This window comes from Triticum dicoccoides, chromosome 7A (assembly GCF_002162155.2).
Source record: "Triticum dicoccoides isolate Atlit2015 ecotype Zavitan chromosome 7A, WEW_v2.0, whole genome shotgun sequence".
In the NCBI taxonomy this organism is placed as follows: Eukaryota; Viridiplantae; Streptophyta; class Magnoliopsida; order Poales; family Poaceae; genus Triticum; species Triticum dicoccoides.
In genome coordinates, this window is record NC_041392.1 from 499667887 (window position 1) to 499690217 (window position 22331).

A 22331-nucleotide genomic window follows, 5' to 3' on the forward strand; every position below is an offset into this window, starting at 1 on the left:
GGTTGTTTCACATGAAATGTGAAATGTCAAAATTTAAATATATTTGAAATGTATCCAAAACTGGTCTAGTTTTAAAGTTCTTGACACGAGGAGTCCAAATATATAAAAAGTTTCATAAATGAGTGTATAGTTTAAAAGATATGATTGATTTAAATTGTCTAAGATGAAAGAAGTCTATGAATTTGTTCTACGGATAGACTGAGAGGAGATACCTGCATGTGTATCTTCTATGACAAAAGGTGTACTTTAGGCCCATCAAGCTGACACTAATTTGACTAAAAAAGAAAGATACAAAAAAAAATGTGTGCTATACATCTGGGTGGGTCATACGTTCTTACAATCTCAGAATAAATAAGTGGTCTCAGATGTACCGTAAGTGATGCAACCACACAAAATGACTTTGCTGCATTGAGTCTTCCAACCAAAAATATGAGCACCGGAAACTTAGTCATGAATGAACAAACATTGCTTTTACTAAACTGCTGGTAAGCTCTAAGAGAAACATGTAGCGCTACCTTATTCGTCTCTCCTGCAAACATCGAACCTATTCTTGATGTTCAAGTTCTCTTTGCACAAAGATGAGACTAGCTAAGTGAATTATTAGCTTTCCCAATACTAACGTCAACAATAGTTGCTGCAGATCATCTGCTCCATTCGTTTCCGATCGATCGACCGACTGTGAAGCTTATAGTTAAAATTAAACCACCGTCGTAACAAATCCAACACATTGCTCCACTATGCTCGAACTGAACCGTACATCGTCAACCGTACCTATGGGGAGTTAACCATTATATCTGGAATGAGGTGATTTCATGAGGGAAATCTTATCCAAGAGACCAAAATCCTGGCAAACACCCCCAGAGCCGTCAGATCAATCCTGGCGAACACCCCCAGAGCCATCAGATCTAGATCTGACGGTGGCAGTTTTCTGCCAAAATCTCCCCGGAATTCAAACAAACTGTACACATAAAATGCCACCCCCTTGTCTCACCCAGTACACATAAAATGCCATCAGGGGGTAGCGGGGTCCTTTCAAGATCCGGGCAAGCACCAGGTGTACTGTAGCTGAAATGGCATGTTTTATTTTTGAGAACTTGCTCATGGCCAGAATTTATAGCACAGTCAAAGCTTTTCACTGAGCTTGCCGCGCTGGGGGAGCTTGACTTGTATGCCGACTCCAATCTGTGAAGGTGATAAATTAAAGCTGTTAAATGTGTAATACCAAATTACGCACTATATTGACATGTGTGTACAAAAATAAGTTGTGCACACATATTTTCTATTTTGTACTTAAAGGTGAAACAAAGGTCAGCCATGCATTTAATTGAAGTCTGCATATGTTAAACAGAAGTGATTTCCATAATTGCAAACAATTAAGGGTCTGCACCAGACTCTCTGTGTGCACGTCGTATGTGTTATTTATTTCTGCTAGACCATCGACATTATTTCATTAGAAAGTAGGCCTGAGCCCGGCTTATATTGAAAGCCAAATATGATCCGCTCGACTAACTAGCAATATTCAGTACAAAAACATAGGTGCTGCAACTATTCACAGTATCGAGCTATATAACATGGTATGGACAGATAAATGTTAGTCTAAGTGAAAATATTTCTTATTTAGGCATAACTATAATGTTAAAATTTGTAGCTACGCACGGAGTACTTAGCTAGTGAAAATATTTCTTATTAAAAAAAAACTATAATGTTAAAATTTGTAGCAACGCACTGCACATACCTCATTTTCGACACCCATGTTTCCAACTTGAACATTGGCAATGATAGTCCATCTTCGGAGGACATTGATTATTTGGTATGTCACAGTAATTAGTGTCGACAGCCTATATTCTCAAGATTCGGACCAACTTGTATACCTGAAAATATGTTTTTTTTTAAGATATGCGTATCTGTCATACAGGCTAGTAGTCCTTGTAATCTACATACCTGAGCACTTCTAGATGCTAATGCCAATTCCAAGGAGTTGCGACAGCCATCAGCTCTAGAAGAAAGTTACCCTGCTTAGGTTAGATGCACAATACTAATACAACCAGAAAGAACAGCAAACAAAAGCATAGATTATCCAGTTGCTGCCAATAATACCTTCTGTCACTAGTCTTTTTCATATACTGACTACTCTTGAGTTCCCCACGGCCACCATATTTAGTTTCATCCGTGTTTAAGATAAGCTGGTTAAATGTAAAAAAAAAGTGAATACATAATAACATAATAATACTAGTTCTTGAAGCATATGAGTTCATTGTTTCGGAATGAATTGCTTCCTGAACTGAATAAATGGTGTTATTCTAGACAAAAGATGAGAGATATGGTAACATCTATACAGACATACTCCTTTCCAAATTATAGTGCATATAGTATATTTTTCTATTCAAACTTTGTGAACTTTGACGAAGTTTATAGAAAAAATGTCGATACATTTTTATAAATCTGAAGTATACGCACTATAATTTGGCAAAGAGGGAGTATGAGATAGTAACAGAACTAAATCTGATGTTAGCAAGTATTTGCCTCAAACTGAGATTCTATGCATTTCATCTGCAAAGCAAATGGAGTTCATTCTGAGCATTAAATTGTTTAATTTATTTGTGAGGCATTTAAAATTATTATTCTCACCATAATAATAATATAGTCGTAGCTCCAATATATCCATGCTATACTTTTTATGACCACAAAAGCAACACTTTCTTACCCAAAATAGAAGTATGAACTTATCTAGGGCTGTGACATAATATGTTGTCAGCACTACCGCTTTGTAGATGTAATAGCTCGTAGCATGCTACTCCCTCCGTCCCATAATGTAAGACGTTTTTTGACACTACGTCTTACATTTTGGGACGGAGGGAGTACATGATAAAATGTTCTCCCAGTTTCCCTCACTTTGTGCTATAAGACTATGTTTAGAAAAAATGAGTTATTTTCAATTAAGATGGACATGATGGAGAGATTTAACTGACCAAACATATTTATAAGTCAAAAATCTATGAGAATATTATAATTTCAGGTGGTGTAGAATTTTATGATATAATGTATTAAGTTGAATAATTTATGTTGAGAATTTGTTAAATATTCAAATTAAATGATGATAATTTTGTGCATAGCTAACAGAAATAATGCTTAGTATAAATAACTTACTTGGTATTCCCCAGCTTCATCCACACCAACACGATACAGTTGATAGGGGACTTCTGGATTGAAATTAAATACAAAAAGGAAAGGCCCCCTTGTGAAAGATATCACCTACCAAAGTGAGTAAATATGATTAGCAACAGTATAAGTCCCTCATAAAGCATAATTGGTTTCAGAATAAAAACAACTGTATGTTTTCTGTTAATTTATAAAATAGGTTTGAGCTATTAATAACTGAAAAACTTCCATACCATGTTTGTATCGTCACAGTGATGAACATTGAGTGAACCTCTCGAAGTTACCCTTTCATTTTCATCCAAGCTCATTATATCCTGGGGTAAAATTGCTGAGTTAGTAGGATTAATCTCCTGGAGGTATAAAATCAACACTTGAATGATCTGGAAGCCTATAATAGTTGAGAAAAAAAATAACTTTTGACGCAACATCAAAAGTTCCTGGCAGATGCAGTATTCTAAACAATAACACTTTTGGGTTGAATATATTGTGACTAGCACAGTGTAGTAAAAATGTGACGCTTCACATTTCTAACCTATGCAATGTCTGACATATATCCCTCAACTTAACTTTAGCTACACATATACAGACGAAATATTTAAGATTGGCAACAGAAAATTACCCTCAATAGAAGAGCCAATATTACAAATACACAATTGTTTTTCTTTTTGGTCAATGAATAAGACTGGTACGGAACATCCAGAATGTCATAATTAATTAGGATTATTAACACGAATAAGAACAAATTCAAGCTACGTGACCACTCTATAAGAACTATAATACCGCAACTTTGAAAATCTCCAAAGCCCAGCCCCCATGCTTGACTGGTAAACAAACTAGCATCTCTTTTGTGTTTCATGCTTGCTTCACATGAAGAGTTAACATAGAGTAACTACATTATAAACCTCAAGCAATATGCCCTTATATGCTACCATACACTTTTAACTTACTTTAAATATGGTTAACCACATATGGGCAACAGGGCCACCTGTACATGGGTCAACCCATATAAATGCCCTCCAGTGGATCCCCAGGTTCACCGTAGTCAACCCATATAGTAGTATTGAGCGAAAGAATGGAAGACCATTGTTTTCAACCCAACACAGCACAGGGATAACTTCTGTGACTAAGTCTAAGCTGAACTTACAGACATCATTTCGCCAAAAAAGAAACATGCAAAACATATGCGCTGTATAGCAGAGACAATCAACGCTCCATGATCTGGCAAAAGAGTTTTAGTTTGCAGTGACAAGTAAACTGACAAGTAATTTTAAATCCCTTCCAAGAAAATAGTTACATACTTTGTCAAAATTGAAAATATGCTTGTGAACACCCTTGTCCAATAGTTCCCACTGCCGACAAGCTAGGTGGAAGGAATAGCCATTGCTTGACATGGGAAACTCAATCCTCTGCAATCATTCAACAAAGAACTTAAACGCTCTTGTACAAATTGAGTACGGACCCAAAATTCTGGGAAGAAATAAAGACTGTTAAATTCTAGAAACCATGTAAGTAGCTGACCTTTGGATGAGCAAATTCATTACCCATGAAATTGAGATATGCACCTCCACTCGTTGTAAAAGTAATCAACTTGATTATCTGAAACACGTTGAAAAAGATTGAAAGTGGCAGGAAGTAATTGTTAGTACTTCAACTATTCGCGAGTAAAGGTTGTTACTAGAAATACCATGAATATAAAGACTCCTCAGTTCACCACTTACTAAAGTCACTTAGCTTTCACAGATACTAGTTTTAAGTCTTTGACATAAAGATGATAATATAGCAGAGGGCCCTTCCTGTTGATCAATATAGGACAACCCCCAGCAGCTTACGCCCATGTACCAGTGAACATGGTTGGATATCCAGCCGAGCTGCTTACCGTAAACCACTACTCCAGAAAATAAAGAGCTTCCTTAGGAGAAGATCATATTAAGGCTTGCTGGTTCTATGTTTATCAAGTCGCCCATTCTAGGCATCTCCCTGACTGGCAACTGAACTCCCAGTGGTACAGGTGACCAAGTTGTCGACCAGTAAAAAGAAGCAGGTCGAACAGGTTGAATCTGTGGAAATGTGCTTAAAGTTGGGGTGTTTGGGCACCCCATATGGCTATATCCACACTCTACAGGGTCCTGGCCGTTCCTGTTCTCCTGAGCCAGTATATGTTTTCTATCATCTGATTCACACTGATTCATCATATATATCACAAAAAAAATTGCACTCATTGACGACATTCTGGATGGGTTTAGAGATCACGTCAATGTTAATGTCATAGTTAAATCCTAAATGTATAAATTTGAGTGTAAGACAATCAGCTATCTCGGACAGCAGTGACATTAAGACCAGGCAGATTCGCCTGATAAATGTTGAAAGTAGTGCACGAACCAAACTACAAGTTTTGCGCTGTCTGTGCAGACTCACAGTAGTATGATCTACTAAAGAATAGTAGCAAGGTAGGCCCATTTCCTAATTTTCCGTCATCTGTCACTGGTTACCCTTAATTTATGAATGTAAGCATTGTTGAAAACAAATAAATTGAAGGAAATGACAAGCATGATCCATGGAAATTCACTGTATCGGTAGCTAATAAATCTAATTAAAGGGGTGATGCAATCATGGATGGGTAAATGGATATACAGTCACAAGCTAGGAACAAACTCATACCTTGAGCAATGAGGAAGCCTTGAAAATCAAATCATCATCCACTGACCCACTAGAGTACATTCCTGTATTAAGAATTATCTCGGCAAAAGACTTCCGCCCTGATATCGACTGTCAAAATATCAGATGTAACAATTCTATCACAAAGTCAATCAAGAAGAATAAAAATTATAATTTTATTTTTTATAAAAAAGGAAACTACACACTGCAGCTTGCGTTTCACAATACTACATATCATTTCCAAAACCCCACGTTACTTTATTTCCATTAAATGGCATGGACTCCCAACAGGAAAGACCAATTGGTACATCAGGGTCTATTGGGCCAGGCATTGTCAAGGCTACCTTTTGTTGTACAGGTAAGGTAGAAAAACAGCTACAACTCCAACATGTCCCAAGTACTTCTTGATGTAGCTATCATTTTGATAAGCTCCACCAAAACAAGTAGACGCCACGCTTTTACGGCCCTTCCAAAATGCTAACGCATTTGGGTGAGGTGGCATACAAGCTGCAAGTCTCAGCCAGCCATCGTTCACATTGGGGTTCTCTCCAGAAGTCCAACACGATGCTTCTAGATGCAACATCAACACTTCTGTTGATGCACCATGGGCTTGATTCACCTACTCCCTTGGGCATGTTTTGTGGCAGTCACGCTGAAGATGTATGGTAGGTGCTCGCTCGCCAGGCTGATCTCATAGCTACTTGGAGGATGTTGCGGAGCTCAAGCATCATTATCCCTTGTTCCAGCTCGAGATGAGCCGCTTTTGAAGAAGGGAGAAATGTCTTGGAAGACCTTCCACATGGCCACAGGATCAATAGGCGATCATCCATAGCCAATTGCTCAGGATTAGAAATTCATATTATTTGTCTATAAAGTTAGGAATTTAAATGTTCAAGGCAAGTTAGGAAAGAGTAGACTGAGTTACTGGGCTATTTTTTTCAGATAATGGAAAAAATTATTAGCCTCATCATAGACATGACCTCCTAAGGTCGGCTGTGCAGATCAAGGTCAAGCTAAGGTCTAAATCCTAAGCCATAACACCTACAGATATCATGTATGTTAGGTTCTGGTGAAGATGCACAAGAGAGCATTTGAGCAAGTCTGAGACGGAAATAGGGTGAAACACAATATAAAGAGCAAAAGAAACTAGAAGTTGTTTATGGGCTAAGTGTCTGAGGAAGTGACTTTTATCTTAAAAACAAGATTTGGTCTGTATGAAATATAATATGCTCTTTTCTTTCTAAGCATGATGATACAATTGGCGCCCAGAAAAAGATATACGCAAACCTGGTTGTGATTTTCAACGTAAGATAGCATATGATGGTTGCTGCTTATCAATACTTTCATAATCTGCAAAATGATCCAAGATAGCTATTAGACATGAAATATGATACTTCTAGTCTACATGGTGCCAATAAGATGATGCCATGCGAAAGTCTAGATAGCATGCAAACCTTGTTCATGCTCCACTCTCGCTCTGGAACATTTTCAAGATGCCACAACCACATTTCTGGAATAGAAAGATTGGCCCAGTAGTCAAATCCTAATCCGCCTTGGGTGGTTGGTTCACACAACCCAGGATAATATGTTGCCTATAAAATAAAATTAAGAAATGAAACAGAAGCACTGGTTGTCTCAACGTATATCAGTTGCTGGAATTTGCAAATATCATCCACTGAATAGTTGGTGAGAACAGTTATCCCTAGACACTGAACAAAACTATATATGCCTTGTATTCTGTTCAGCTCTGTTAGACAAGACTCGATATGAGAATCACTTACTACTTAGTAGTTAATATCTAACAGGTTAGCACCACGTTCAACATGGGTAAACTACTCCCTACATTGCAAAATATAAGGGGCCCATGCATTTCAAGATTTAAAATGTGGGTCATGTGACACAAAGTGACATATCATTAGAAAATGCTTTTCAATACCAGCCCAATCATGTGATTTTTCATTTTTGTATCACATAACTCACACTTTATAAGTCAGATTGTTGATCAAACTTAATTCATGGGATGTGTGAGGCCTTATGTTATGACCGGCGTCACTTATAGCCGGAGGAGGCCCAATGGCGCGTCTAGTTAGGGGCTTAGCCCAACTTATCTTTATTTTTATTAGCACCTCGAGGATTATATAAACACTTGTAAGGCCACATTTTGGAATTAAGCAATAAGTCATAACTATTGCCCGGCTCCCGAAGGGAGCTGGAACCCTAACCCTAGCCGCCTCCTGCGCCATCTCCTCCTCAGCTCCTCCTCAGCTGCGCGACCACGGCGCCGTCGCACCGCCGCTCGCGCCCAACTCCTCGCCACCCTCCCTTCCACCCCTACAACCTAAGAGCTAGGCCTGGTAGGATCCCAACTCCTATCAATCTGGTATCAGCTGTCTCGGGATCGGTCATGTCTACACCTCTTCCCACCACCACTCTTCCGCCGCTGACCACCACCATGCCGCTGGCCACCTCCGCGGCTGGGGCGCCGTCCTTGTCAGGCCCGATGTACTCCGCTGCCTGGACGCCGCCGATCACCACCCCCGTCGTCTTCACCCCGGAGGAGATGACGGCTGCCCTCCGGGACCTCACCCAGGCGGTTTCGCCGTCGCCGCCGCAGCTGCCGCCATGGCAACCACCCCCCTCGGTGACCCCTTCACCCCCACCGCGCAGCAGCCGCCACCCGCGGCACACATCGGCGCCTCCACCATGCAGCAGCAACAACCCTCCGTCGCCCCCACCGTGGCGCTGCCGCACCAGCAGCTGCAGCTGCCGCCGCCGCCGACCTCAACCCAGGGTGCCCCAACGACGGCTCAGGAGGTGCCCATCCACCAGGTCCGGTTCCCTCCATCGCCATCACTGCTACCAGCCTGGCTCACCTGGTCCCTCGAGCCGGTCTACATGACGGCCTCCGGACAGCCGCACGTGCTACCCCCACCGGTGCCGCCCTCGGCCATCTAGTTCGGTGGGCCCTCGGGCTCCGCCGGTGTCGACGAGCCCCTGTTCCAGGGTGGCCCTCTGATGCCCACCTACTCGGCGCCGTCGTCCTCGCTGCTCCGCGCCGATGAGGTGTACCCCTCCGTCGTCCACGGTCAGACGCTGCCGCGCTTCACCAAGCTTGAGTTCGCCACCTACGACGACATCATGGACCCCCTGAACTGGCTCAATCAGTGCGACCAGTTTTTCAGGGGGCAATGCATGCTCGCGTCCGACCGCACCTGGATCGCCTCCTATCACCTCCGAGGCGCCGCACAGACGTGGTATTACGCCCTCGAGCAGGACGAGGGCAGCATGCCCCCATGGGAGCGTTTCCGCGAGCTTTGCCTCTTACACTTCAGGCCGCCGATACGCGGGAGCCGGCTGGCGGAGCTTGGGCGCCTACCCTTCACCTCTGCAGTGCAGGACTTCGCCGACTGCTTCCAGGCCCTGGCGTGACGGCTCGCCAGCGAGCCAAGCTCTTCGTTGGCGGTCTGTCGGATCATATCCGCGTGGACGTGGAGATGTGGGGACCACAGGACCTCCAGACGGCCATGTACTATGCCCGCGCCTTCGAGCGTCGCGCGGTATCCATGCAGCAGGCGTCACCGTCCCAGGGCGCCCGACAGCCCGCCTGGCCGCCACCGACACCACCAGAGCCGGGGCGTCCGGCCCAGGCCCCCGCAGCGCCCCTTCCGTCGGCTCACCCCGGCCGAGCAGCTCGAGCGCCGCCGTCAGGGGCTGTGCTACAACTGTGACGAGCCCTACGTCCCGGGCCACGTTTGCCCGCACCTGTTCTACTTGGAGGCCGCGGACTACATTGAGGAGGACGCCACCGCCGCCGGGCTGGGCAACCCGGCCCCTCCATTGGCCGATGAGATTCCCCCGGGGCCGGCTCAGGCAAACGCCCTCGTCGTCTCCCTCCATGCACTCGCGGGCATCCGGACGGAGAAGACTATGCTGCTGCCGGTAAGGATCAACAGCAAGCGGTTCCTCGCACTCCTGGACACGGGCTCCACCCACAACTTCCTGCCAGGGGCCACCATGCGCCAGGCAGCCGACCGGCGGAGAGCAGTTACGCGTTACCGTGGCAAACGGTGACCGTCTCCACTGCCAGGGTATTGCTAGGCATGTCCCCATCATCATCGGCGCCGAGCACTTCACCGTCACCTGCATCGACATCGACTTGGGCTGCTTCGACTTCATCCTCGGCGTCGACTTCTTGCGGACTCTAGGTCCCATCCTCTGGGACTTCGACGCCATGACGATGATTTTCTGGCGCCTGAGTCGCTGCGTTCAGTGGGAGGGCAGCGGCTCCTCAGCCCCAGTTGACGGCGGCCGCCGTCGACGCAGAGCATCCCCTCTTGGCTAGCCTGTTGCAGTAGCACAATGACCTCTTCGACGAGCCGCAGGGCCTGCCACCTGTCCGGCCCTACGAGCACCGTATCCACCTGCTGCCGGACACCGCTCCCGTCGTTGTGCAGCCGTACCGCTACCCCCAGCTACAGAAGGACGAGCTGGAGCGGCAGTGTGCGGTCATGCTCGCCCAGGGCATCATCCGGATCTCGACGTCACCGTTTTCCGCGCCGGTGCTCTTCGTGCGCAAGGCCGACGGTTCGTGGCGTTTCTGCATCAACTATCGTGCTCTCAACGCAAGACATCCAAGGAAAAATTTCCTATCCCCGTCGTGGATGAACTCCTGGACGAGCTACACGGGGCACGCTTCTTCACCAAGCTCGACCTCCGTTCGGGGTATCACCAGGTGCGGATGCACCCGGACGATGTCACGAAGACGACCTTCCGCACTCATCATGGCCACTTCGAGTTCTTGGTGATGCCCTTTGGCCTCTCCAATGCCCCGACGACATTCCAGGCGTTGATGAACGACGTGCTCCGCCCCTACTTGCGCCGGTTTGTGCTTGTTTTCTTTGATGACATTCTTATCTACAGCTCATCGTGGGCGGAGCACCTGCAGCACGTGGCCATCGTCTTCAACGAGCTTCGAGCGCACCATCTGCACCTCAAGCGCTCGAAGTGCTCATTCGGCACGACATCAGTCGCCTATCTCGGCCACGTCATCTCGGCGGAGGGCGTCGCTATGGATGCCGACAAGGTCGCAGCGGTCGCGGCTTGGCCAACGCCGCAGTCGCCACGGGCCCTCCGCGGCTTCTTGGGCCTCACTGGATACTACCGGAAATTCATCTGGGAGTTCGGCCTCATCACGGCCCCCACTTACGTGCCTGCTGCGCCGCGACGCCTTCTCCTGGGATACGGAGGCGACCGAGGCATTCCAGACCCTCAAGCAGGCTCTCACGATGGGGCCGGTCCTCCAGATGCCTGACTTCGACAAGCTGTTCATGGTGAACTGCGATGCCTCGGGCGTGGGGTTTCGCGTCGTCCTCCATCAGGGTGATGGGCCGCTTGCGTTCTTCAGCAGGCCCTTCGCCGCGCCCCATCACAAGCTCGCGGCCTAGAGAGGGAGCTTATCGGCTTGGTGCAGGTTGTGCGTCACTGGCGGCCATATCTTTGGGGGCGACCGTTCCGTATTCGCACGGATCACTATAGCCTCAAGTTCTTGTTGGACCAGCGCCTCTCCACCGTGTCGCAGCATCAGTGGATCAACAAGCTCTTTGGCTTCGACTTCACCGTCGAGTACTGTCCGGGCCGCCTCAACACCGTGGCCGACGCACTGTCCCGCCGCGACACCGACCACGACACTGACACCGTCGACCCAGCAGGGGCGGCCCTCTGCATCCGCTCGGGGCCCACCTTCGCTCTCATCGACGACATCCGCCGGGCCACCGCGAGCGCTACGGATGCGCAACTCCTTCGGCAGCGCCTCGAGGCCGGCGACCTGGAGGAGCCGTGGCGCATGGCTGATGGCCTGCTCCTGCATGGGCGCCGGCTCTTCGTGCCGGATCATGGCGACCTCCGTCACCAGGCCCTACTGCTGGCCCACTCGGCCGGCCACAAGAGCGTGCACAAGACCCTTCACCGTCTCCGAGCAGATTTCTACATCCCCGGCGGCCGGGCGCTGGTGCCAGACTGGGTGCGGTCTTGCATGACGTGCCAGCGCAACAAGACAAGAGACACTGCAGCCGGCGGGGCTGCTACAACCCCTTGAGGTGCCCTCTCAGGTCTAGGCCGACATCTCCATGGACTTCATCGAGGGCCTCCCAAGGTGGGCGGCAAGTCTGTCATCCTTACGGTGGTTGACCGCTTCCCCAAGTATGCGCACTTTATTGCGCTCGGCCATCCCTACACCGCCGCCTCCGTGGCGCGTGCCTTCTTCGACGGCATCGTCCGCCTCCACGGGTTCCCCTCTTCGATCGTCAGCGACCGTGACCCGGTGTTCACTGGTCATGTCTGGCGCGATCTCTTCCGGATGGCGGGCGTGAAACTGCGCTGAGTACGGCATTCCACCCCCCGACGGACGACCAATCTGAGGTGGTCAACAAGGTGATTGCTATGTACTTGTGTTGTGTTATAGGTGATCGTCCCCGGGCTTGGGTGGACTGGCTCGCTTGAGCGGAGTACTACTACAACACCTCCTACCACTCCGCCCTGTGCGTCACACCTTTTGAGGTGGTCTACGGCCGTCCTCCACCACCCATCCTGCCGGTTGACCCCGGGACGGCCTGCACGGAGGCGGCTGGCGACCTTCTCCGCAGCAGGGATGAGATCCTTGCCGAGGTGCGCCAGCGTCTTCTCCAAGCCCAACAGCTGTCCAAGAAGTACTACGACGGCCACCACCGCAAGGCGGAGTTTGCAGTGGGCGACTGGGTGTGGTTGCGGCTCCTTCACCGCTCCATGTAGTCACTGGATCCGCGCGCTAAGCGCAAGCTGGGCCCTCACTACGCGGGACCGTTTTCCGTGTTGGAACGCATCGGCAAGGTCGCATACCGCCTTCAGCTTCCGCCCGGCACTCGCATCCACGACGTCTTCCATGTGGGCTTGCTGAAGCCTTTCCGCGGTGATCCGCCGGCGGCCGCGCCGGCGCTTCCTCCAACCTCCGATGGACGTCTTCTTCCGGGCCCAGCGAAGGTGTTGAAGGCCGAGCAGCGCCGCGTGTGGCGTTTGTTGATCCAATGGCAAGGCCTTCCGGAGAAGGACGCCACTTGGGAGCAGCTCGAGGAGTTCCGCCAACATTTTCCAGACTTCAGCTCGAGGACGAGCTGTTTGCGCAGGCGGGGAGAGATGTTATGACCGGCGTCACTTATAGCCGGGGGAGGCCCAATGACGCGTCTAGTTAGGGGCTTACCCCAACTTATCTTTATTTTTATTAGCACCTCGAGGATTATATAAATAGTTGTAAGGCCACGTTTTGGAATTAAGCAATAAGGCATAACTATTGCCCGGCTCCCTTCAGGAGCCAGAACCCTAACCCTAGCCGCCTCCTGCGCCATCTCCTCCTCCCCAGCCGCGCGACCACGGCGCCATCGCGCCGCCGCTCGCGCCCAACTCCTCGCCACCCTCCCTTCCACCCCTACAACCTAAGAGCTAGGCCTGGTAGGATCCCAGCTCCTATCACCTTACATTTTGCAACAGATGTGGTATGTGTCCATACCAAATTGCATGCCTAAAACCACTAACTATTTCACATGAACAAAAAATTACATGAAAGGAACAGCTAGTACAGCAGCAACTTACATCCTCTGCTATTGTTATAATATCTGGATGGAGTTCATGTAACATCTCATTTGCTAGAATTAGGTATATCAGCGCATCCTTGTCAACGTATTGATTGCAATACCTATAATCAACATTGGAATGAGCATAAAGAGACTGGGGAAAGGTGACAAGTATATTACATAAACAGCAATGAGTATTGAATGAAAACATGGAGGAGACGTTCAAAAGAGCATGAAAATTGGAACATTGGATAGCACTTGCAGTTCCTCACTGCACACAGGATGACATCAAATTGATCACTAGGATATGCATTCAAGGACCAATAGAAGGCCTTCCCTTTGACTTCCATCTATGTTGTAAGTCAGTAGAACATTGATATGTGGCTTGATTTGTTTAGAATGTTTAGCCGTAGTACCAGCAGCTCCTGGATGGGGATTTGTCAATGACAAATGGATGCAGCTGATCCTTAGCAAACAGTAACTGCCTATAAATATGCTCCAGCTTCTCCCACACACAACGGGGCACTTTCCTGTTTTGTGATCTTGCTATGTGGCTATACTTGGTTTCAAGCAAGCAGATAAGTCCAGCGAAGTAGGAAATATAGATGGGAACGGGGGAACCACACCAAAAAGAAGGTATCATCAATGTTCTCCAATTCAGGTTTACAGGTTCGGCATGCTGAGAGTTAACCTAAATCAGATTATATTTAACCTAGACATAATTCTGGATACAGTTATATGTTATCCAATAGTTGTCAGCATCAGGATCCACGGCTTGACAAGGTTGTCCTCATGTTGACAGGATCAAGATATGATAAGATCACCATAATCTCGGTTCTGAGGAACTGAGCCTAGGTTGGTGGGAGGTGTGACTGTACACCCCTTATCGTGAGGTTTGGATCCTCGAATTACAGCCCCATTCTTCTTCTTTGAAGAGCATATAGCTAGATCCTCGTAGATATCCATGACTCAGAATAAATTAAATATCTAGAACCTTGTTTTATAGTGTTCTACTTAACTTTGATGCTATGTACGACCAGGGTCAGAACGACCACATGTCATTGTAGGCTAGAGAACAATGTTCTCGCAACATTGTCTTACCACACAAATACAATTACAGATGTTGATACAAGCAAACGAGTAGAATAGAGAAATAGTAGCAGAGTGAGAACAGAAAATGCAATGTTAGTTGGCAGTGGTACTGTCCCCAAAACATGCTAGTACGGAGTGTAGATCCTCCCAATGTCAGATCTATATTTGATGGATACATGAGTGTGTCCCATTTCCGTCCAATTGAGAACAATTCAGTAAAATATAATACAAGACGGCCAAATAATGTTGACTGTAAACAGTAGTTAACGCTTACTCTTCTATGGCACCAGTAAATGTAGAAAAACCATTGTGGGTATATAACATAGAAGAGAGTGAGTGAAACTGGAATCCATCGATCTTGTATTCGGTAACCCACCTAACAAGTAAGAGATCCATAAGTACCTAGGTAGATAGGAAACCGAAGAACAAAGAATAGAGTATGAACAGAGCTTTCACTATTTTACCAACTTAAATTAGACAGCAAGAAGTGCAGAACATCAACATCATCATATTTGAACATTCTAGTGCCCCAGTATTTGTGATGCCCTCTTTTCCCTGACAAGGATACATTACAACAAACATGTTGAAGTAGCAAAGAGCCAAAGAAGCACACAAGTACCTCGGACAAAGAAATGAAATAGAGTATGTAAAATATTCAAAGTGCACCACTGAAAAAAAAAAGATGAAGCATCGAATGCAAGCATCCCGAGGGCTTTAGACCCACCCGCGTCGCTCTCCAGGGGGGCGGCTCAGGTGACCTAACCCCGCCACCGCCGCCACCACCCCCTCCTGCTCCCTCCCCCCTCGCCGCCGTCGGGCGTCCCCGCCGGGCTTTGTGTGGCGGGCCTTTTCTCTCTCGTCACGCGTGGAGGCCAGCCCTGGATGGCGCGCCGTGCGTCACGGAGCTGCGCGCCGGCGCGGATCTGGCCCTCCAACCTCTTCTGCGGCGCGGTGGCGCTGGATGCTGGGGCGGCGGCCCCCTCCTCTCTGTCTTCCTCGCGGTGGAGGAGCGGCGGCTGGCCGTTTTGGCGGCGGATCGGGGCTTTTCTGCTCGGATCTGGTGGACTAGCGCCATCGGCGGATGCGGCGGTGTTGGTTGTCCTGGGCCGCGTGGGTGGCAGGGCGGCTGCGCGTGGTGGAGGCCCCGGTGGCGATGGAGTTGCTGATCCCATCCTACTTGGCCGGAGACGGCCCTCTCGGCCGGGCTGGTGTCTGGCGAGGTGCAGTGGTGTGCCCTGGCTAGCGTGGTGCTGGTTGGGGCTGCTAGTCTCCCCAGGCCAGTGGCCTCTGCGTGGTGTAGGTGGCGCTGCCGGTGGTGGGTCTGGAGCTACTCTCTCCCGGCGCCTGTCCGTTGGTGGATGGTGGAGGGCCTGTGCCGCGGATCTGGTGCAGGCACGGCGTGGTGGTGGCCCGTGACGGCCTGCAACATCGGCTGGTCGCGCGGGTGCGTGCCCGGCGGCTCCAACGCTTGGAGCTCGTCGGGCGGCGCGGGTTGGGCAGCGGCCTGGTGTGGTTGCGGCTCTGGCCATGGATGGCTCCATGGTGGCTTCGCAGGTCGACTGCGGCAGCGGCGGGCATGTTCCGGCGTCGGCTGGCCCGTAGGCGGCGTGTGTCAACCTTCGATCCCTCTCCTCGTCGTCCAGGTGCTACCTTCGTCGAAGGTTCGGCCCTTCACCAACTATGGGCCATCGCTCGTTTCACGCTCAGCAACGGGACCGAGCTTGTCTCGCGCCCGGCAGCAGGACCGAGCTCGTCTCGTGCCCGGCAGCAGGACCGAGCTCGTCTCGCGCCCGGCAGCAGGACCGGCCTCGTCTCGCGCCCGGCAGCAGGACCATGCTCGTCTCGCGCCCGGCAGCAGGACAGTGCTCGTCTCGCGCCAGTGTCTTGGACGGGTCGATGGCGGCCAATTTTGGCCGGCCTATTGGGTTTCGGCGTTGGGAGCGGCTCAGGGGTGCAAAAGGCGGGTCCTTTTCTGCCCATATCTTTGGTTGGGTAGCGGTGGGTGGCGGGTGAGGTGGCGTCAAGGTCTTGGATGCTGGGGCGGCGGCCCTGGTGGTGGTGTCGCGGTGCTCCTGGGCAAAGCCCGTGACTTGGTGTTGCCTGGTGGCCATTGCCGTGTGGGCGGCGTGGTAGCCAAGGTGTGGCGTTCGGTGGCGGTGAATATTGGTCGGGGTGAAAACCTGTTCTATCTTCGGATTGACCAGAGACGGCGAAGCTCGTTCCCTTCTTGAAGGCGTCGCCGCGACTCTCGCTGCCCGTCGTGTTGCTCCGGGGAAAACTCTGATCCTTGGGTTGGGCAGTGGCGGCGCTTCGGTGTCGTAACCTTCCTGTAGGCACCGCCTTGGAGCCCACGGTGCGTCGTATGTAGCTTCTTCTCTACGCGGTGGCATGTTCACGGTTGAGGCCCCGATGGCTCTTGTAGTGCTAGGGGTGGTGTTGCTGCGCTCAGCGCCTATGTATTCTGCCTTGGGTGTGTGCGTGTGTTGTGGTGGCGTGTGTTGTACTGGGTTGTTGGTGATCTTTGCTTTATATATAAAGCGGGGCGAAAGCCTTTTTCGGTTAAAAAAAAGATGTTGTTATTAACGTCTTCCAAATTTATTATTAGCATGATTCCACATGAACACCAACAAAACTTTAAGAAGTAAAAAAAAGTTGTATTACCGCTGTGGAAGTAACAATCGTTAGACCCATCAAAAAGGGATAACCCAACCATTTCGTCCGCTGATGCATAGGAGTGGACAATATCAATAAGAACCAGCAACCCAAGACCTGAGCAAAGAAGGGATGAGCACAAAGAAAAGATGATATGTTAATCAGTGTTTCACTCATTCTTAACATTGAATGGTAAAACAATGCATGCAATCTCAGAACTTGCTAGAGATGTCACTTAAGTTCCAAACTTACATGCACAAGGAAACATAATGGAGGAAAAACACTAGGAAGATGGCCGACCAGCAGTATAAAAAAACTTCTATTGTAAAAACACTTCTCAACTACCAGACGTAAATGACATCTTATATTAAAAGCAAGGAAAATGGAGAATGGCGAATGGACAACAAAAACGTTCTACTAAGAGGCAATATTACAAGACTTCGACTTAAATGTATCCCATATTCGCCATCTGGGCCAGAATATGATCTACAGAGACAAATAAAAAGAAAAGAGAATGTGTTATAAGAGGAGTACTCTGTTCTGTGTATACTCCTCTCCTACACTTAGTGTTGTTGTCAGAATAAATGCTGCCATGTTTTATAGGAATAAAGTGTGCCTGTCACAAATAACACAAGTGGTACTGCATGTTGAGCTAATGTGCACATTGTGTTTTCACTTTTTGGCCTCCTCTATAATTATGTGATCAACCTGCACCTACCTGTTTTATCGTTTTATACCTCATAATTGAACAAATGAACACTCTATAAATGTCTAGGTATATTAAACCCGGCTTCTTATGTGTCTGTGTGTTTCACATGTGCTATTAGAATAGATTTTGATGGTTACAGGAGTAAGAGAATAATAATGATCTTGAGAAGCAGACCGTGTGCCTCGTCCACTAGTTTCTTGAAGTCGTCTGGGGTGCCAAATCTGCTACTGACTGCAAAATAATTTGTGACCTGCAGTTACAATGCACTTGATCACACACAGACAGAGAGAGAAAATTAACACAATGCAGTGACCACTGCTATCATCTATAACAAATGGAGCAATCATTAAAATTAAAACATCTGGTAATAACTCTACAAATGAAGAAAACAATGCCATTTGCAATTAGTTTAACAATATCAATTACTCCAGCATCGACAAAATATTCATTACTTCATATCTCCTCAAACTCAAAGGAAAGCCAGCTGCATACTTGAACATTAGGCAATCTTCTAGTTTTTATAGTAGCTTCTTTAAACTGCTAAAAATTACAATGAAACCATCTGGTATCTCAGCTTAAGTCTAATATAAAACATTCCATATGTGCACACTTGTGACTTGAAACAATGTGGGGCAATATAAGTTTTTTTTAGAAATGGAAGCTTTTATTATCCCCGGCCTCTGCATCATAGATGCATGCAGCCATAAAGATTAAGCAAGCAAGGAGAAAAGGTTCACTTTGGAGGTTGTGAGTTTCGACGATGATCAACCAATACTGAGATTCATGGCGGTTGACAATGGGCTGTCTAAACATATTGTAAGTTCAAAATTGGAGGTTCGTCAAGTACTTCTTCACAATTCTAAAACGACACTATCATGGTCAATTCTGGATGAATCAGAAAGGCTTCAAATGTTAAAACTACAAATCACTGTCATTTTTATTCTGCATGGCAATCTAACATTAATAATGAGCAGTTTAACTCACAAAAACAAAATTCTTATTGATCGATACTAACTATATCATCATAGTGTCACCTTATAGCCAACGGAGGAGTAATCCTTGTGCTCCACGACTCCAATTATTTGAACAGCATTATATCCAGCATTTTTTATGTGAGGTAGTACCTAATGGAGATGAAGTTAGAGAAGTGAAGTTACCACTACAACAGACAAAACAAGGAGTGGGAAATACGTTGGATGTGAACTCTTGAAACGATGATATCTTTTGCTCAGATCCACTTATTCCAACATGACATTCATATATCCTAAGTGAACCTTTGACTTTCGGTCGTCCAAATCTCCATTTGTAAATTTCTTCTGGAGGAGGCTCCCAATGTACTGCATAGGATTGCATCCCCTCTGCGTCTACAAAAAAGAAAAAGAAAAATGAAGAGATTTCATCAGCATCAATAAATTATGCATAAAAGAAGCAAAGCAGCATGTTAGATAAGTAAGACCATGTTAACAAGATAATCCAAAATTGTCATTGCGGAAATAGCAGTAATGCACACACAAAGTACAACAGCTATTTGAAGTGAATTCATGAACATTACAACTCAACCAGAAACCTATGCAAAGAGATAGGGAAGATGTCGGCTCCATTATAATGTCAGTGTGGCATAATTATCCCTGGGAGTCCCATGAAAATAAGCAATAATGAGCTTAATGTTCTATGTTCACTAGGACTCTCAACCGCTACCAGTCCTTGGACAGATGTCCAAGTTTTCACTGAACTCCTATCCCACCTCCTCCAACACCAGTGCGAAAGGGAAGAAGAAAACAGGAGGGAAAATAGAACCTTAAATCATAATAATCTACTTTCACTCTCAAAGATACTAAAACAGACTATTTCTTTCTGGCTAGCACCCTTGTACTGCATCGTCTTTTTTCCTCTCAGGACCAACCATGAAGCAAAAGGTTATGACCTAGCAACCAATCCAGAACCTAGCTTCATGTGCACTGTTACTGTAAATAATTTTTGCAATAGATTAATAACTTCCAATATGATGAGAAGCGGTAATAATGGAGGCATCATCATCACAGAGATAAGTAGGAATGAACCTGGAAGAACATAAGTTGCCCAAGCAGGCACGCGTTCTAAAGCACCATCAGGAGTATTAAAATAAATCCTGTACTTGTCTTTATGAGAAATCGCTGGAACATATTTCTCTATCCAGGCTTTTCTTCCTTTCCTCATTTCAACCCAGTAAGCAAGAGGAGTTGCCTTTGCTTGAAACTTTTCAAACGATGCTCGATCAGTTACAACATTGAAAATGTCAAACTCCTGCCCAGTATCAATGATATCGTAGGAAGGCGATGAACTGGATGACTCATCCTTTTGTGTGGCTTTCCAGTTTTTATATCTGGTTTCAGCATCAGGTATTTCACCTAGCTCTTCTTCTGTCTGCGGACCATTTGGGCCAAACATCTGCTCGTATAGCTTTGCAACTGTCTCCCACCGAGACTTGCGTGACGTAACTTCTCCAGGTTCCCAATACTCTTCATTCATTCTACGGATTAAATCTTTAGCATCAACACCATTGTCACCTTTATCATAATCATCCACATAATTGTACTCCTGGAAAAAGTATTCATCTGGTTCTTGCCCTTCTCTGAGCTTATCTTCAAGTATCACAAACCAATACCCGAAATCATCATGTCCCAAATGGCCTTCTCGTGCACAGTTTTCAGTTGCCGACCACTGATTAAAGTCACCAATCAGAGAACAATACCGAGCACCTACATGACAATCCTCCTTTCAATAATTGAATGTAACAAATGTTCAATCTAATGCTTAAGCACAGAAACTTATATCAAAGAGGCTGTAGTAATAATACCCAAATATATAGTAGTCAGCAATCACAAAGTAGCATCTCAATAATCAAGTAAAATGACAAGTTCAAACTTCAAAGTGGCTGACATAACATGTTCAGCTGAAAATGAAATAAGGTACATAGAGAAAAATGTAGGGACCAAAAGAAAACTGACTTATTGAAACAGCAGGGTTACAACAGCCAAGAACTATAATTACAAACTATACAAATTATTACTTTAATGAGCACTTCAAGCTATCTATAAGAATATAAAAACCAGAAAGGTGGCATTTTAAGGATATTTCCAGCTGCTCATTAACAAGAAAAAATGTTATTCCATTGATTTAATGGTGGATATGTATTCTTGCAGAATTGTAGAAAATCAAGATAATAGGACCGCGTTAACTGGCGAACGTTCGCCAGGGAGGGTGGCACATGCGAACGATTTCGTGGCAGTTTTAGTTGCAAGGAAGTGGTGAGGTGTGGCATTTTCTTCAGGCGACATGGCAGTTTCTTCCCGAGAAGGCAATTTTCATTTAAAAACTGCCGTCGTTTGATCTCGCCTGACAACTAAAACTGCCATCAAATGGCGTTCGCTTGCCACCCCCCTCCCAGCTGACGTTCGCTGGGTAACATTCCCGAAATACTATGGGATAAATGAGGGCCCTTGAGTGTTGAAGCTAATCGAGCAGGTCTAAGTCTAACTGCTGGAAACATAAGGGCGGCAAACTTTGCTATGAGTACCGTTTACCCTTACCATATCCCGAAACTATGAATCTATATTCTATTTTAAATGATCATATTTGACCTAATTTACCACATATCAGAACCTACTAATTCAAACTTAGTCACACCCAAAAATGAACAATACCTGGTGCCCAGTCCATGAAATCCACACGATGCTGCCGATGACGGTGCATTCCCAATAACTCATACCTACCAGGAAAACACAAACAGACCAGCATCACCCCCAAAGATCCCGAGCATAATCAAAACACAAATCTAGAAGATGGTGGCAAACTTACCCAGAGGACCCCTCTTTTAGATCAATAAACCGAGAGTACAGCTCCCATCTGCGGTCCTTCAAAGCCTTGTGCCTGACAACAACAATCCAATAAGCAAACAAGCGATTGCTGCCTACCTACTAGCGAACACTGAGCCAAAACCATACTATTTGCGTATCATTTCCGTCAAAAACCTCAATCAATTCCCGCCTCTGGTGTTCCATAATGAGAGAACAAAGTTCGATAACGGGGTTTGCAGGAAGACGATTAGGGTGCTCATTCCCCCAACCATACCAGAGTACCAGACGGTGGGCGAACGTACCGGTCGCGAAGGAACTGGGCGAATGCGCGGTCGGAGACGCCAGTCTTGACGAGGAAGCCCACGGGGTCCACGGCGCTGCCGCGGCCGGGCCGCTGCTCCGTTCGCTGCTTCTGCTGCCGAGGCCTCGGAGAGCGCTCGCGAGGGCCGGACGAGGATGAAGAAGAAGAAGAGGGGGAGGAGGAGCAGCGGCAGCTCTGACGGCGGCGGAGGCGGGGGGCACCGTAGCTAATTCGGGGGTTTGCGCGGCCAGAGAGAGGCGAGGGGCAGTGGCGGGCGGTGACGAGCGGAGGAGGAGGTTGTGGGGCTAGGAGGAACAGAGGGCAAG

General features: G+C 47.2%; 1 protein-coding gene across 1 annotated transcript; it reads right to left on the reverse strand.

The window, feature by feature from the left end:
* Positions 1-292: 292 nt before the first annotated feature.
* LOC119333566 (1,4-alpha-glucan-branching enzyme 3, chloroplastic/amyloplastic-like) lies at positions 293-22326 on the reverse strand (the record flags this gene model as incomplete). Its single annotated transcript, XM_037606422.1, has 22 exons — positions 293-1182; positions 1736-1871; positions 1942-1996; positions 2098-2183; positions 3148-3252; positions 3393-3473; positions 4458-4565; positions 4678-4755; positions 5818-5925; positions 7102-7164; positions 7269-7406; positions 13435-13537; positions 14782-14883; positions 14972-15062; positions 17169-17276; positions 18043-18118; positions 18903-18992; positions 19060-19232; positions 19929-20606; positions 21552-21616; positions 21706-21777; positions 22007-22326. Coding segments are annotated over 21 exons (2733 nt in total), but the record flags the coding sequence as incomplete, so codon positions are not given.
* Between the last annotated feature and the right edge of the window lie 5 nt (positions 22327-22331).